Here is a 14,539-nt window from a genome sequence, read left to right on the forward strand (position 1 = left end):
TATGCATGAAAATAAAATAGGCTAGTATAACACTTACGTTTGTTAGCCTATGTTGCTGTGTTGCTTGCTATGATATTACACATAGGGCGACAATATATTTCACACAGTTTCATCATGATAATGTGTGTAGCCTGCAGAAAAACGATTACAACCTAACTAGCACATTATTGACTTTTATTGAGGTGACATCATAAGGGTTTTCTGTGATTGTATTGACTAGGTCCTGAGCTCAGTAAGGGGAATTTACAATGCTGTAGGCTAACTTAAAAGACATCTATATTATGCTGATATTTTGTATCTTTTGTGATATATTGAGTCTTTTGGGGTGTCTTATGCCTAGAATTAGCCAAGGAGATGGAATGGTTCATTTGGTTCCTATTCTGAAAGTTTGATAAATTGTGCATAATGACATGTATATTTAATTGTGCAACAAATGTATTTAGGGTGGCAGACTCATATACTGTATTTAACTGCAAATTCAGGGGCACTTCTAAAATATTTTGGAACACCCTCTGGCACTGGCCAGGATGAGGAGCCATCCACCTCCTCAGCCACACAGGAGTTTTCACAAATGTTGTCTGAAGATGAGGATGAAGACCCATTTGCTTCCACTTCTCCCCAGCAGGATTCTTCAGGTGTGTTTGTGTTCACACGCACGTGTGTGTGTGTGTGTGTGTGTGTGTGTGTGTGTGTGTGTGTGTGTGTGTGTGTGTGTGTGTGTGTGTGTGTGTGTGTGTGTGTGTGTGTGTGTGTGTGTGTGTGTGTGTGTGTGTACACCGGACATGTGTTTATGTGTGCATCCTGCATAACATAAACAAAATAAATAATTTCCCTTTTGCAAAGTTTTAAGTTTCCATATTTGAGGTACACATGATGGTTTTATTATTACTGGGTATGTATGTGGGATGTTCCACCACTTAAAATGCTGTGAATAACCTGTGTAAACTAATGCCCATGTGTCTCCATTAGAAATGCCTGTAGCAGCATCCCCACCAAATCCTGCTGCTGAGGATGAACCACTGTCTACAGACACTGCTGACTGGCCATCAGTTCTGACTGACAGAATTCAGACACAACTAGTTTGCCAGAGGACCAAGTGAGGTACCACCTAACTTTGTTTTCCCAAGGAATGAGAGTAATGGAAGAAGACCTTGGTGAGTGATAAAAAAATCCCTAGAAGTTGGTTGGTGTATTCTGAAAGAAACAACAGCCTCTTCTGCTTCTGCTGTAAACTATTTTCAAAAGAAGAAAATGAACTTAGCAAACTCAGGACTGACAGACTGGAAACATGCAAGCTCTTTGCTGACTTCACACTACAGCAGTCAAAAACACCAAAACTGCATGAAAACATGGAAAGAACTGGCAATGAGAATCAAAAAAGGGGAAAAATTGATAAAGCATGAGATGGCACTTATGGAGGCTGAGAGGATAAGATGGAGAGAGGTGTTGACATGTCTGACTGCAATTGTGCAGTCTCTGGCTATTAGAAATCTCGCACTAAGGCAGTCTTCTCAAATAGTGGGGCGCGGAGCGATGCCGGGGGGGGGGCGTGTGACCCCGGGGAACATGCTTTTTTTGCTGCAGGGAGTAGTTTTTTTTGCACCGAACAAGAGCACACAGCAGGAGATATGAAAATGCAGATAACAAACATCCTTAAGAGACACCATGGAAAAATATTTAACAGGGATGAAAAGAAAGGCGGAGAGAGACGGAGATAATGAGACAAACGTAAGTCTCCCGAAAGCTAAGACGAGGAAATATGACGACGCGTATGTAGCGCTTGGCTTCACTGTGACTACGGTGGGAGACGAGGAAAGACCGGTATGTTTACTGTGTCTAAAAATGTTGGCAGCGGACAGCATGAAGCCAAATAAATTAAGGCGTCACTTATAGACATTACACCCCAATCATGCTGATAAGCCGCTTGAGTTTTTTCAGCGAAAACGTGCCGAATATTGCCAACAATCGTCCCGCTTTGTGAATGCTACTTCAGTAAACCAGCGAGCACTGTTAGCATCATATCAGGTGGCGTACCAAATTGCTCAGTGCAAAAAAAAACACTCCATAGCAGAGGAGCTGATACTRCCTGCAGCATTAGACAAGTGCTGCAAAAATAAAAACTATGACTTCCTCATTTTGATTTTAAAAAATCAGCACAAATTGTTTTATTCATTTTTGTTTTATAGGTCAAAGTGTTTCATATATTGTGCTCCTGAGTTAATGGTGCTGATCAATTTGAATGTATTATTATTTATTGATTATATTTAATTACATTTTTCAGTATCAAATGGTCAAAAAATGTTTACAGTTTAAATAAGGCTTGAATTTTTTTTTAAATTTCAGGCAAATCGATGCACTTTAAGTMTTTTCTGTTACAGACTAAAAAACAATGTTAATAAAGTTATTCTTTGTTGTAAGTTGATCTATATTTCTTTCTTTTTTCTTTTCTTTAATGTTAATACGGATACAATGTTATGCAGAGGTGTACTTATAACAATTTTATAGACAAATTATACTATTTACAGTCGCGGCGGAGAGTTGGGGGGCGCGAAATGTTTACTTCATCCTAGGGGGGGCGTAACAGAAAATAATTGAGAAGCACTGCACTAAGGGGACACACAGAAACACTGTATTCTTCATCAAATGGAAATTTCCTCAAAGAGGTTGAACTGATGGCACAATTTCATCCAGTCATGAAAGAGCACCTTAACCGTGTCCAAAAAGGGACCTCGAGTCACACCACCAGCTACCTTGGCCACCAAATACATAATGAACTCATTGATTTGTTGAGCAGCAAGGTCATTTCAAAAATGGTGAGTGACATCAAGCTGGAAAATTATTCTCTATCATTCTAGATTGCACCTCAGATGTCAGCCACACTGAACAGTTGTCAGTTGTGATTAGAATTGTGTCACCGAAGGAGGAGCCCAAATAAAGGAACATTTTATGGGGTTTTTAGAGGCAGAAGAGTCCACGTTCCAACATTTGTCATCCCTGATTCTCAAAAGATTAGAGCAAATAATTACTTTTGAGGACTGCAGAGGATAGTCTTATGAGAATGAGGCCTACATGAGAGGCAAAAACAAAGGTGTCCAAGCTAGACTCCTGGAAATGAATCCAAGAGCTCTATTTGTGCCATGTGATGCCACAGGTTACTTTGGCATCTTACACAAACTGTACACCTTGTTCTCAGCCTCCAGACAGCGATGGGCCATCCTGAAAAAACATGTGGACATCACTTTGAAGATGTGGACTGAGACAAGGTGGTAGAGTTTCGAGGTTCGAGCTACTGAGGTATCAGACATCAGTGGTGAGAGAGGCACTGATTGAGGTGAGGGATCAAACCAAAGACCCTGTGATAAAGATTGAGGCCCAGTCCTTGTCAGAGCATGTGGGATCATACTGCTTTAGCATCTGTACAGTGGTGTGGTATGACATCTTGAGCATGATCCAACAGGTGAGCAAGCTGATGCAGTTTCCCAGTATGCATCTGGATGTTGCAGTCAGTCTTCTCAGAAAAACAGAGAGAGGTCTCGGCAACTACAGAGCAACAGGCTTTATGACTGCACAAACATCAGCCAAGGATATTTGCGAGGGTATGAATGTGGAGGCCGTTCTACAACAAAAAAGGCTGAGGTCCACAAAGCGGCACTTTTCATACAAATCATTTGATGAGCCTTTGAGTGATGCCCTGAGGAAGCTGGAGGTGACATTTTTCAATGTTGTTGTTGATGCAGCAACCTCAGCCCTTCAGGAAAGATTTTCCAGATTGGTAAATGTGGGAGATAAGTTTGGAGTGCTGTCAACCTTCCAAAGTCTCTCAAATGAGGAGCTGACAGAACAATGTGAGGCCCCTAGTATGACACTGCACTATAAAGAACACTCAGACTTGGACGGCAGAGAGCTTGCACAGGAACTGAAGAACTTGCTTGACTTGCCATCGAAGACCATGACCCTGCTTGAGCTTCTGATATTTATACACGAAAGGGAGCTCTCAGAAATGTATCCAAATTTGTGGACTGCTCTCAGAATTTGTCTTACTCTTCCAGTGACCATAGCTGAAGCAGAGAGGAGCTTTTCAAAGCTGAAGCTCATCAAATCCTACCTGAGGTCCACCATGTCACAGGAACACCTTAGTGGCATTGCTGTCATCAGTATTAAACATGAAATTGCTGGGCAGATTTCTTATGATGATGTAATTGATGACTTTGCATCATGGAAGGCAAGAAAGGTCAGAGTTTAGATGGCAGTTGTGCAATTTAGTTTGTTTGTTTCTTGTTTGAGTGCAGTAGTGTAATAATCAGGTTCTCTTCTTTTTTAAGTGTGTTATTCTATTTGTGTGATATAGGATTTGTGCAATTTAGTTTTATTTGTGCGTTTTTTGTTAGCAATAGGGTAATAGTGTAACAATTCAATTATCTTGTTTATTTCTATTTATGTACTACAATTTGTTTCTATTTGTCTTTGTTACTTCTTTTTGATATTTATGAGTCTTATTTTTGTATATATTTAGTCATTTATACAGTTTTAAATGTTATGATTATTTATTTGTGTTGTTCCAAATGTCTGAATAAAAATTACAGTTAGTGCAGAATAGTGCTTTTTTTGGTTTGTTGGCGGGGGTGCTGAAGGGGGGGTTGGCCCAGGGAACCATACAAGCTAGAAACGCCACTGATTCCTAGTCATGTAAAAATAGAACCGCCATTGATTGCTAGTCATGTAAAATCCATAGATTAGGGCCAAATTTTTTTTTTTTTCAATTGAATGATTTGCTTATATGAATTGTAACTCAGTAAAATCTTTGAAATTGTTGCATGTTGTGGTTATATTTTTGTTCAGTGTACATCATTGGTTTAGACACATAATTATTCCACCCATTAGGCCATCATTGATTTAAATGGGTCCGTCTGTTCTATTCATTCTATTTGTGTGCTCTTGTCTTCCAACATGGTGCCTGGTGTGGTTGCTAGGCGATTTGTGACGCATCTGCAACCCCTTCATACAGGATTTGTAATTAAATCATAAAAAATCGACACTTCAGAGAAAAGTAGGACATTGTGATGAGTAAATAATGTAACGGAATTGTACCCTAAACCCCTTATATTATTTCAGCCGAGTGTCATGCACAGAATCATATACGTCAGGAAGAACTACGCCTCTATGGGTCTCGAGGCTATCATGCACATCATCAAGCAATACCTCACTAGCATCGTATTCAAATATTTGTCACTAGTTTACTGAATATATCTTGCCCATGACCAGCATTCACACACACACAATAAAAAACTGAAAACATTTCTTACAGTTTGATTATCCATTTGGGGAAATGTATTTATCATATCAAAATATCAGTCTCATGATCACACAGACAATGACATTCCTTAGTAATGAGTTTTGTTGTGTTCCCTTCCTGTGCCTACTGGTATTCGAGTCCAGGTTCTGGCCCATTCCTGGGAGTATTTGCCATGCCATACATAATGGATACAGGCAGCAGCCTTAGTTCACTTGACATTTTGAAAAAATGTGAGCTACAGTATGAACATCCAAAAACCTACTTCATCCAGTGCAAGCCATACACTAGTAGTATGTGAAAATATCCAACCAATTGTGTTATTACAAAGTCATGCTGAAAGTGAATGCTAGACTAAGTATATCAAGCATTATCTTCTCTAACGCATATGAGAAACACTAGCTCAGCTTCTGTGTAATTGAAAATCTGTGGTCATCTCAAGATTACAAAAAAGGAAATAAATTCATATCAAGCTACAGCTGTTAATTTCATCAACAAAAATAGTGATTCAAATATTCATCAAACACCTAATTTTCAGTGACAATTGGCAATACTATAACTGACTAAAGAGACCCTGAAAAAAATTATAACTAAACAAATATGATTTTTCATTTTAGTTGACTAAAGTGAGACTATAATCTGACTACTACATGGATTGGACAAGAGTTTCTGGAAAGATTGAGGGCTTTTCAGTGATAAGCACAATTAATATTTGCAGCAGATACTCAGGGCAGTTCTATACTGCACTGGGAAGGACGCTCCACATCCGCCAAACACAGCCTAGCCTACATCAGCTGGTGATCTGCGTGGGAACAAGCAATGAGTGTGGGTAGACAGGCGCTCCTTTGGCTCCGCCTCTGATTATACATATTGTGCAGACGACTCTCTTGCTTCCCTATAGCTAACAAGTCCCCACCAGCCTTCTTTGCCTGGTTAACAAACACAAGATGCTTTACAAAATAAAATAGCAGCATTAAGTTTAATAGTAAAACTGTCTAGCTATGTTTCTCTCCCTTGAGTATAGAAACATTTTTGAATTTGTGGTCTCGCTCAACCCTCCCACTTTTCCCACTGCATTTTATAGCCAGGTTCTGTAGCCAACGTACTAGCCAAATCTCTTTTCCTCAGAGAAAACTACTTGATTCTAGCCATTACTGCTCAAAAGACATGACCCTTAATACCGGCGCGACGTTTTTCCATTGTTTATTGGCATTTTACATTCATTAAACCAAAGCGGACGTTCTTAAACTAGGCTACTTGCAGACTAGACCGTTAACCATTTGTTAAGGCTACACCTTCAGTCATGTTACTTCTATACCTAGTTATAGCCAAACTAGGGCGTGTTCAGCAGGTCAACGTTCATTAACATTTAGATAAAAATAGGCTATGTAGAACAAAAATGCCTCTGACATGTTGAATAAGAAATAACGTTGACTCTTAATGGAATTTCTATTTGCAACATTCAAGAATGTTTTGAAAATGAAAGTGGCCCTGGTAACATTACCAAACATTTGATAGCACAACAATAATGGTAAATGAGTAGCAAACAACTTGACTAAATCCATCTTGCCACTACACTATATATCTGACTGGGTTAATAACTTTAAGTTAATGTGGACCCAGTGACTCAAACTTGAGCACTTGGACCAGGACTCGACCACTGGTGACTCGATCCGGACTTGAGGTTTAGTGACTTGACTATATCACTGGGTGAAATTGTCATTAGCCCGTTCTACTTTTGGACATCAATGTGGCAGTGGAACGTTGATAACAACGGAAATGACACGACCGAGTGACGGAGGAGCAACCAACCCATACTACTTTGCGGCACCATCTGGTGATTGTGTTACACACACTCTCTGCGCTTGTGTGTGTGTTTTGCATGCAATGCTCAATATCATGTAGGCTCAATTAGAAATGTACACACCCAGATAACTGTTACATATGTTAGTCATATTTTTGCTGTTGGGAATATGTTATGCAGAAAAATATGTTGGAAGGACAAGGCTATATAGATTTGTACACATGGAAGTCAATTATTTATGTTTACTATAGGTTGAGGCAATACAAATGTGATGTGACTAAMACGAAAGKGCATTTAGTTGACTAAAATGGCCAACTGTTTCTATAATTTTGACAATAACTAGACTTAATGATTATACAAATGACAAAAACGTGACTTAGACAATATTTTAGTCAAAATGACAATCTAGAAGATGGCCAAAATGAACACTGAGCTACAGTAATAGATCCTCCAACAGCCTCTACATTACAACTAATACTACCTGTATAACTTCAATGACAGTACAGTATTCAATAATTATTCTAACCTTTACCAAAATCAAGTGTATTTTAGATTAATGAAGGTCAATGGCATATGAAATTAGCATAAGAGGTGGTCCATGACATAATACAAAAACCATACAGGCAAAAGCATTTCACTCAATGGCTGCAACACAAGGCAATATGCATAACATTATCCTGAAAAAAGTAAGGCATCTGAATTTCCCTTGTGCACTCGTGAGTTCTAGTCCATCTTTTTGTCCTTGACCTCCTCGTCATCCGTGTACTCTGTGGGTTCTTCTCCAGGTTTCAGAAGTTTCCCAACGTAGTCATACTTTTCTGTGAAAGGAAAGATGAAAATGACTGAGTCCCTCGGGGACCTTCAGACAACAGAGACCATCTCAAGAACATGATAATCACTGGGTAGAGAACAGCCATTTCAATTTTTTTATTTTTAAATAAAAGACTCTTATGTGTGGGTTTAAATTTAAAGCAGTATTCAATGTAATGTAGATGAAAGTGTATCTAACAGATTGATTTTGATGCAAAGTAGCATTATGTTATCCCTTGGCATGGTACCATATTTTTGTATGTGATGTAGCCAACTCTTCTATCATTGCCAAGTCACACAAGAGGAACACAGTAGTTGACTTAAGCTCAAAAAGACTGGACCACCACAAGACAAGTTATTCCCTGCGGCACATAGACCTACATTTTAAACATCAATAGTTCTAAGGGTCATCAAAGCTGTTTGGTGCATCAACAACCTGCACTGTTGAGTGGATAGTGGGTGCGTGTGATGTTCACTGCAAGGGGTCCATTTCCCTAGAGGTAGAAGTTGAAAATACAGTATCTGAACGTAGATCAGTGTTTTGTAGCAAATACTACCAACTCCTGCATCAACTCACGAGTGAACTGGGTCTCCCATTCATTGAGGCTTTCCTGTTGCATGACGTTGAGGTCCGAGAGGTCGTCGTGGGTCTCTTTCAGGGCCTCCTTCTCCAGACAGAAGGTGGCCAGGCCCCTGGAGGCATCTTTACCAGCAAACACTCCATAAGGACCCTCTGGAAAACATCACACACAGATTTTGAAATCCAGCCAAATATTCTATAAACTAAAATGTGATTGTGAAGACAGAAAATATGCAATTTTATTTATCTGCTAATTAAATTCCACATGCTCTCCAACATACATACAATAGCTTACTGATGGCTTCAAAGATAAGCCCCCCCTAACAACAAGTCCTCTATTCTAAATATTGAGACTGACAGAAGGTACAGACTGAATCCTTTAAATGAGAGCTAGTACTGCTTTACAGTATTCCTCAACAATACTTTTTTTGTGCAACCATATGGTCTTGCTGAATTGAACATTCAACCTTTGTGCAAGGCTGTGTCAACCTTTATTTTGAAATAGCATGAAGGCAACAAGCACACACCTCAATACAGACTGAGAAGATATGCAATTTCTATACATTTTAAGGAAGGGTGTTCTTCAGGGGTTGTGTGACAGTGCAGGATCAATCAACTTGGTGAGAGGTTACATGCCATTGTGCCAACTCGGCTGAACACGCCAGTTAGCGTTTTGTGAAATTCGACTGCGGGTGATTCATAAAGATTCCTGGAGATGTTCATGTGGCGTTTTAGATGGTCGTAGTTCCAATGCAACAACTTCGAATTAAAAAATATATATACACATAATTCAATAGACAAAGTAACAAGTCTAAGAATAAAACTGAGTGACCAGCAAGCCAGTTGGCTACGGTTGCACCAACCATTCATTTGAGCAGAAATAGCTGGTGTTGCGCCACATGAGCACAAATAGCCTACAACTTATTTTACCTGGCCCGTAGAATGTCTTTCCTCTGGTAACATCGAACACCTTTGAATTGACAGCCATAAGAATTCTTGGATTTTGCAGGCCATCGTACGGTTGTAGCTCCGCTAACGTGAAATCTCTTCTCTTGAATTTAGGCAGAGGTTCCTCAACCTCGCCCATATCTGCAGGTGTGTCTCCGCGGAAGATTTTGTACAAAAGAAATATGCAGAGGCCAAGCAGACTCAAATTCAACGGAGACGTGAACATTTCCTGCAAAACTCCTGGAGTAGTTTCATCTGCTCCCTTTGTATCAGCCATGTTTATCGCTGTATGCTTCTTCTTCTTTGGTATCTTCTTCTTTGATGGGGTTAACGGCGATTGGCATCCAATGTTTATGGTACATTACCGCCACCAGCTGGACGGGGTATTGAATAAGAAACAACAACAAAAACATCGGGATAGGAGGAAAACGACATCATACAAAACAAAACACGTCAACTATTTTTGTATGTTTTAAAAAATGTAATCATACTTCTTCAATCACAGTCCACTCTAAAATATATCCCTACACATGCTCAGGGGCCTGTGATGGGGCTACATTCACCTACAGGATTTCTTGCACCGCCTCGGCTGTGAAATCACAGACCCAAAAAACATTCAGCGGCATTCAAGATTCCAATTTTCTTAGACTTTTTTCTCCGCTTGTGCTGTACAGTTTATGACCATTGCAATAAATAATACAGAGTCCACCTTTTTAACATGTAGCATTTCACTATCCCTCGGTTGATGAGAAACCTTCACTGGTTTTGGTGGCTCTACTACTATTGCTTCTTCCCCGCTACTCGTTCCTTACGATTTTTTCACCGCCTCCAGATAGGAGTCATGCTGGACACTCCTTACCCTTGCCACCTCATTCTCCTTCACCTTAACAGGGCACTCCAAGAATTCCTGGAGATGTTCACCTCCACAGTTGCAGCATTCCCCTTCATCTGGCATACGATAGTCTATCCTTCTGCACACACTTGACACATTACCAAATATTTTACATTTATGACACTGAAGGGGCCTGTGCACAAAAGCTCTTACAGGGTATCTCATGAATCCTAACTTTATATGACAAGGAAGAGACTCTTCATCAAAGAACAGTAGCATGGATGAACTTCTTTTCTCCATCCACCATACAGGTCAATCGACGTGCACCAACCACTCCATCAATGTCTTCAGTTATATCCTCTGCCTTTATTTCTTGCGTCATCCGAGAAATACCCCCCTAATACCCCCCTGTTACAAAAATCCATGCAGTAAACATTACACTCCGATATCTTTTTGAGTCTTATCACACACATCTTCTGCTCTGCAGACACACAAGAAATCTAAATAAGACCACTTCTTGTGACTCTCACCGACTCCACACTTTCTTCCAACACATTCCAGATTTTCCTGGAGAAGTTAAGCGGATTTCCCAAGTAGCATTCATCCAAAACCCTGACTCCGACCAAAAATGGGTCTCGTGGTTTCCTCTTTTCCAACATAGCTTTACTTCTCATTTCCCCTTTTCTTCGCCACTGTAACCCACTCATTCTCACTTTCTGTACTATTAGCTTCACTCGACTCACTAGCAGTTTCAAACAAAACCTCAGTTTCCGCCATCTTCCGTCAGTGTTCATATATAATATTTGATAGCAGGACTGTCTTCTTTGGTATCATGGCGTTCGCACACTTTGTTTGTGCATGCCGCCACCTACTGTGCAGTAGTGTGTGGTCAATCACTTTACATTTTGTGATACAAAAATAAAAAAGGAGGGGGGAAAAGGATAAAAATGCACCACCAACTAACCCTACACCTATATACCCCTATTTCATAAAAAAAAAATCACCACCCCATTCCACTACTTTGACCCTAACTGATCTTACACCAGGCAGACGGCCTGGGAGGATGGGATTCTTTCGTTCAACACACCATGTAACACTTCTGCAGTAAAACCTCATACACCCAAGTACTTCTCTGCAGCTGCCACCACAACATATGTTTTCTGTGATTTACGTTCCATTTCTGAGGTACAGTTGATAAGAAGCCAACCTTACTGAAGCACAAATTTGTATCACTCTGCATCGGCCTACAACTCATCCTTGGCCCATCATCCTCTACTATCTTCACTGCCTCAGTATAGGACACCTTCTGTTCTGCTCCCTCAACCTGTCTATCGCACTGGGCACTTCTGATCCCCAGCAACATGGGCACCACCACAATTGACACACACAGTTTTTTCCACCGATACTACACCTTCCTTTGTCCCATGCACTCCTGCACACTTCTCAAATCTCAGAATCTCCGTCCTACTCACTGCTGCAACATGATCAACTTGGAGTCAAACACCTTAGTGGGTTCAGCACAAAAGCTCTCACTGGATAACTGACATATCCTAACATGACTTTATCAGGTAAAGACTTTGATTCAAAACTAAAAAAGGACATACAGTGTCTTCTCAGTTTCACCACACTCGCCACTGGGTCTGCGTCGCACCAAACAGCGAGCGTCACAGACATGTAATTTTCCATTTCAATTGCTCCACCTCAACACTTAACGCCACCCCAGGCATAATCACTGCTTTCAGTGCACCCTGCTCTGGAGAGCAACGCATGTCACAGGTCATGTCCCTAGTCACGTAACGTGAAGCGCCTGCTCCTTCTGGACGGAAGAAACACAGAAAATCATCACAGGTCCACTTCGAGCTACCTTCAACAAACAGTACTCAACTTCTTTTTTACCCAGGCTGAGACTTCATATGGATCAGACAAAAGTCAGTGGTCCACTTTCTCCAAAAATGTCACTCGCACTAAGCCTGAATCATCCTTTGCATGAACATCGGGCTGAGGCTCGGACTCTGAGGTCTTCACCACACCTGCCACCACAGGTAATTTATCCTCACTCTCGTCTGGTTAAATTTCTAGTTAAATTTCCTCCATCAGAGGCAGCAGAATATGGTTTGTACTTGGTGCCATTCTTCCTCAACACACATTTTCCCAATGCATTACACTCTTCTCCTTCCTCGCTGTTCATAACCACATCTATCCGTTCACCACTCTCATACTGTGCCATCATCCGCTGTACTGTTCACAGAACACGCACTGATGGCCTTTCTCCAAATACCCACCTTCTGTTTCTTAGCCCAATTTCCTAGTCTAGCTTTCTCTGGCCTCTCCATCCTGCCACAGTCGTCAGCCAGGTCTCCTCCTAGTCACCTATATGAAAACTGCCTCTCGAGCTTCTGTTCGACGCGTCTGTCTGTGTACACAAAACGTTTGGTGGGAGGACCGTAATGTATTTGTCTTGTGTTCAAAACAACTGGGAACTCGGAAATCCCAGATTTCAGTGTGTTCAAGACAAAAACGAACCTGAAAATCACTGATGACTTGACCTTGTTCCCAGTTATCTTTAAAGGCCCCCTCCAGAGGAAGTTGACGCCACTATTTTGACCTAATTCCTGTCCTAGTGCGGAAATACTTGTTTAGTTCCAACCTCCGAACACCGACATATGATGTGCAGATCACCACTTTATTCTGCGTGCACAGCCCATATGGTCTGCGAAATGTCCTTCCATAGGAAGTCAGGGGCAATTTCATGAATATTCATTAGTCTAAACATAGAACGCTGCAGGTGATTGGTTGAGCCTTCTCTAGTGCATGACATCACAGATTCTCTACAGAGCCATCTGTTTAGCTAGCAATACAAATAGGTCATGCGTCCACGATTAGTTAGTGCCTACTGCCTGGCCTGTAATCTAGCTAGCTACATTTCAGTAATTAACTATTCTCCTAAATGTGGTGGTCAGTGGATAAACTAAGTTGAAGAGTTGAAAATATTGGTCTGAAAAAGAACTAGTTGTCAGTTATTATTGCCCATGGTGTAATCATGTCTAATCAGTTGTTTAATGTGGCCTGTGTGCCCATGAGTTCCTAAGTCTAGATAGCTGAGTCTTTTGGCCTCCATTATTAGCTAGCTAGATGGCTACTGCATGGCCAGTGTGAGCCAGCATGCTAGCTAGCCAGCTACATTTCAGTCAGTAGCTATCCTTCTAAATGCGATGGTCACTGGATAAACTAGCTATGAGTTGAACATATTTGTCTGAAAATGGTAGCCAGTTGTTGCTCCCATGGTGAAATCATATCTAACCTGCTCATGGTCCCCATGAGTTCCCGAGTCTAGCAATGGCTCCGCTTGGGCTGCTCTGCTCAATGATGAGCCATGAGAGCAGTTAGCTGTTAGCTACTTTTCTTCACTCTGGCAAAACTAAACAAAACGCCCTCCTACAGAAGATGCCTTTGTCCAATGACTCTTAAGTTTCGTTTTTAAGTCTTTTACACCAGCTTCAAACAGCTGAAAATTTCACAGCGATTTAGATGGTACAATGATTCTCTACACTATACTAGCTTATTTGTCACATGAATAGAAATGAGGCAAAGCAAACTATTTGGGGAACCAAGAAATGGCAGAGCGTTTTTTGCATAATGCATGTTTAAGCTTTCATGGCTTAATTTTTGTATTTATTTTTAAAAATGATCCTGGATCTTGGACTTTTGTAAAAATTCTTTATTTAATTTATTTAATCAATAGCTCTTAGACAAAGCGTGCCATGACTATGAAACATATATATTCTGAGTAGGGAGAATGGTCAAAAATTCACAGTTTATGTATATATTATTTTATTATTATTATTTTGTATAATTTTTTGGGCTGTCAATCTTCAATAGCTCTTACACAAAGTGTGCCATGACTATGAAAATGATTTATTCTGAATCAGGGGAGGATGGACAAAAATCCAATCCGATAATTTGTTTGTTCAACATGGAGAGATCTTTTTATGTATGTAAAATTAATTATGCGAGAAATGGCGGTGGAAACAACTTTATGCACAAATATTGATATACAGTGCCTTCAGAAAGTATTCAAACTCCTTGACTTTTTTCACATTTTGTTAAGTTGTAGCCTTACTCTAAAATTTATGAAATAAATAAAAATCCTCAGCAATGTACACACAATACCCCATAATGACAAAGTGAAAACAGGTTTTAGAAATGTTTGCAAATGTATTAAAAATTAAAAACAGATATACCTTATTTACATAAGTATTCAGCCCATTTGCTATG

The 14,539-nt window shown here is 40.3% G+C and overlaps 1 protein-coding gene across 2 annotated transcripts; it reads right to left on the reverse strand.

Moving 5' to 3' along the window:
• Nucleotides 1–7,321: 7,321 nt before the first annotated feature.
• Nucleotides 7,322–9,749, reverse strand: LOC111950599 (membrane-associated progesterone receptor component 1). 2 transcript variants are annotated; one of them, XM_023968314.2, is made up of 4 exons: nucleotides 9,415–9,749; nucleotides 8,482–8,637; nucleotides 8,341–8,398; nucleotides 7,467–7,912 (listed from the first exon to the last, which is right to left on the reverse strand). In XM_023968314.2, exons 1-4 carry the CDS (start codon nucleotides 9,707–9,709, stop codon nucleotides 7,903–7,905), a joined length of 519 nt encoding a protein of 172 aa, XP_023824082.1. In that variant the 5' UTR covers nucleotides 9,710–9,749; the 3' UTR covers nucleotides 7,467–7,902. The 2 variants fall into 2 exon arrangements, with proteins under 2 accessions (XP_023824081.1, XP_023824082.1); XM_023968313.2 differs by lacking the exon at nucleotides 8,341–8,398 and having other exon boundaries at nucleotides 7,322–7,912.
• Between the last annotated feature and the right edge of the window lie 4,790 nt (nucleotides 9,750–14,539).

The sequence above is a fragment of the Salvelinus sp. IW2-2015 genome, linkage group LG23 (assembly GCF_002910315.2).
Source record: "Salvelinus sp. IW2-2015 linkage group LG23, ASM291031v2, whole genome shotgun sequence".
Lineage (NCBI taxonomy): Eukaryota > Metazoa > Chordata > Actinopteri > Salmoniformes > Salmonidae > Salvelinus > Salvelinus sp. IW2-2015.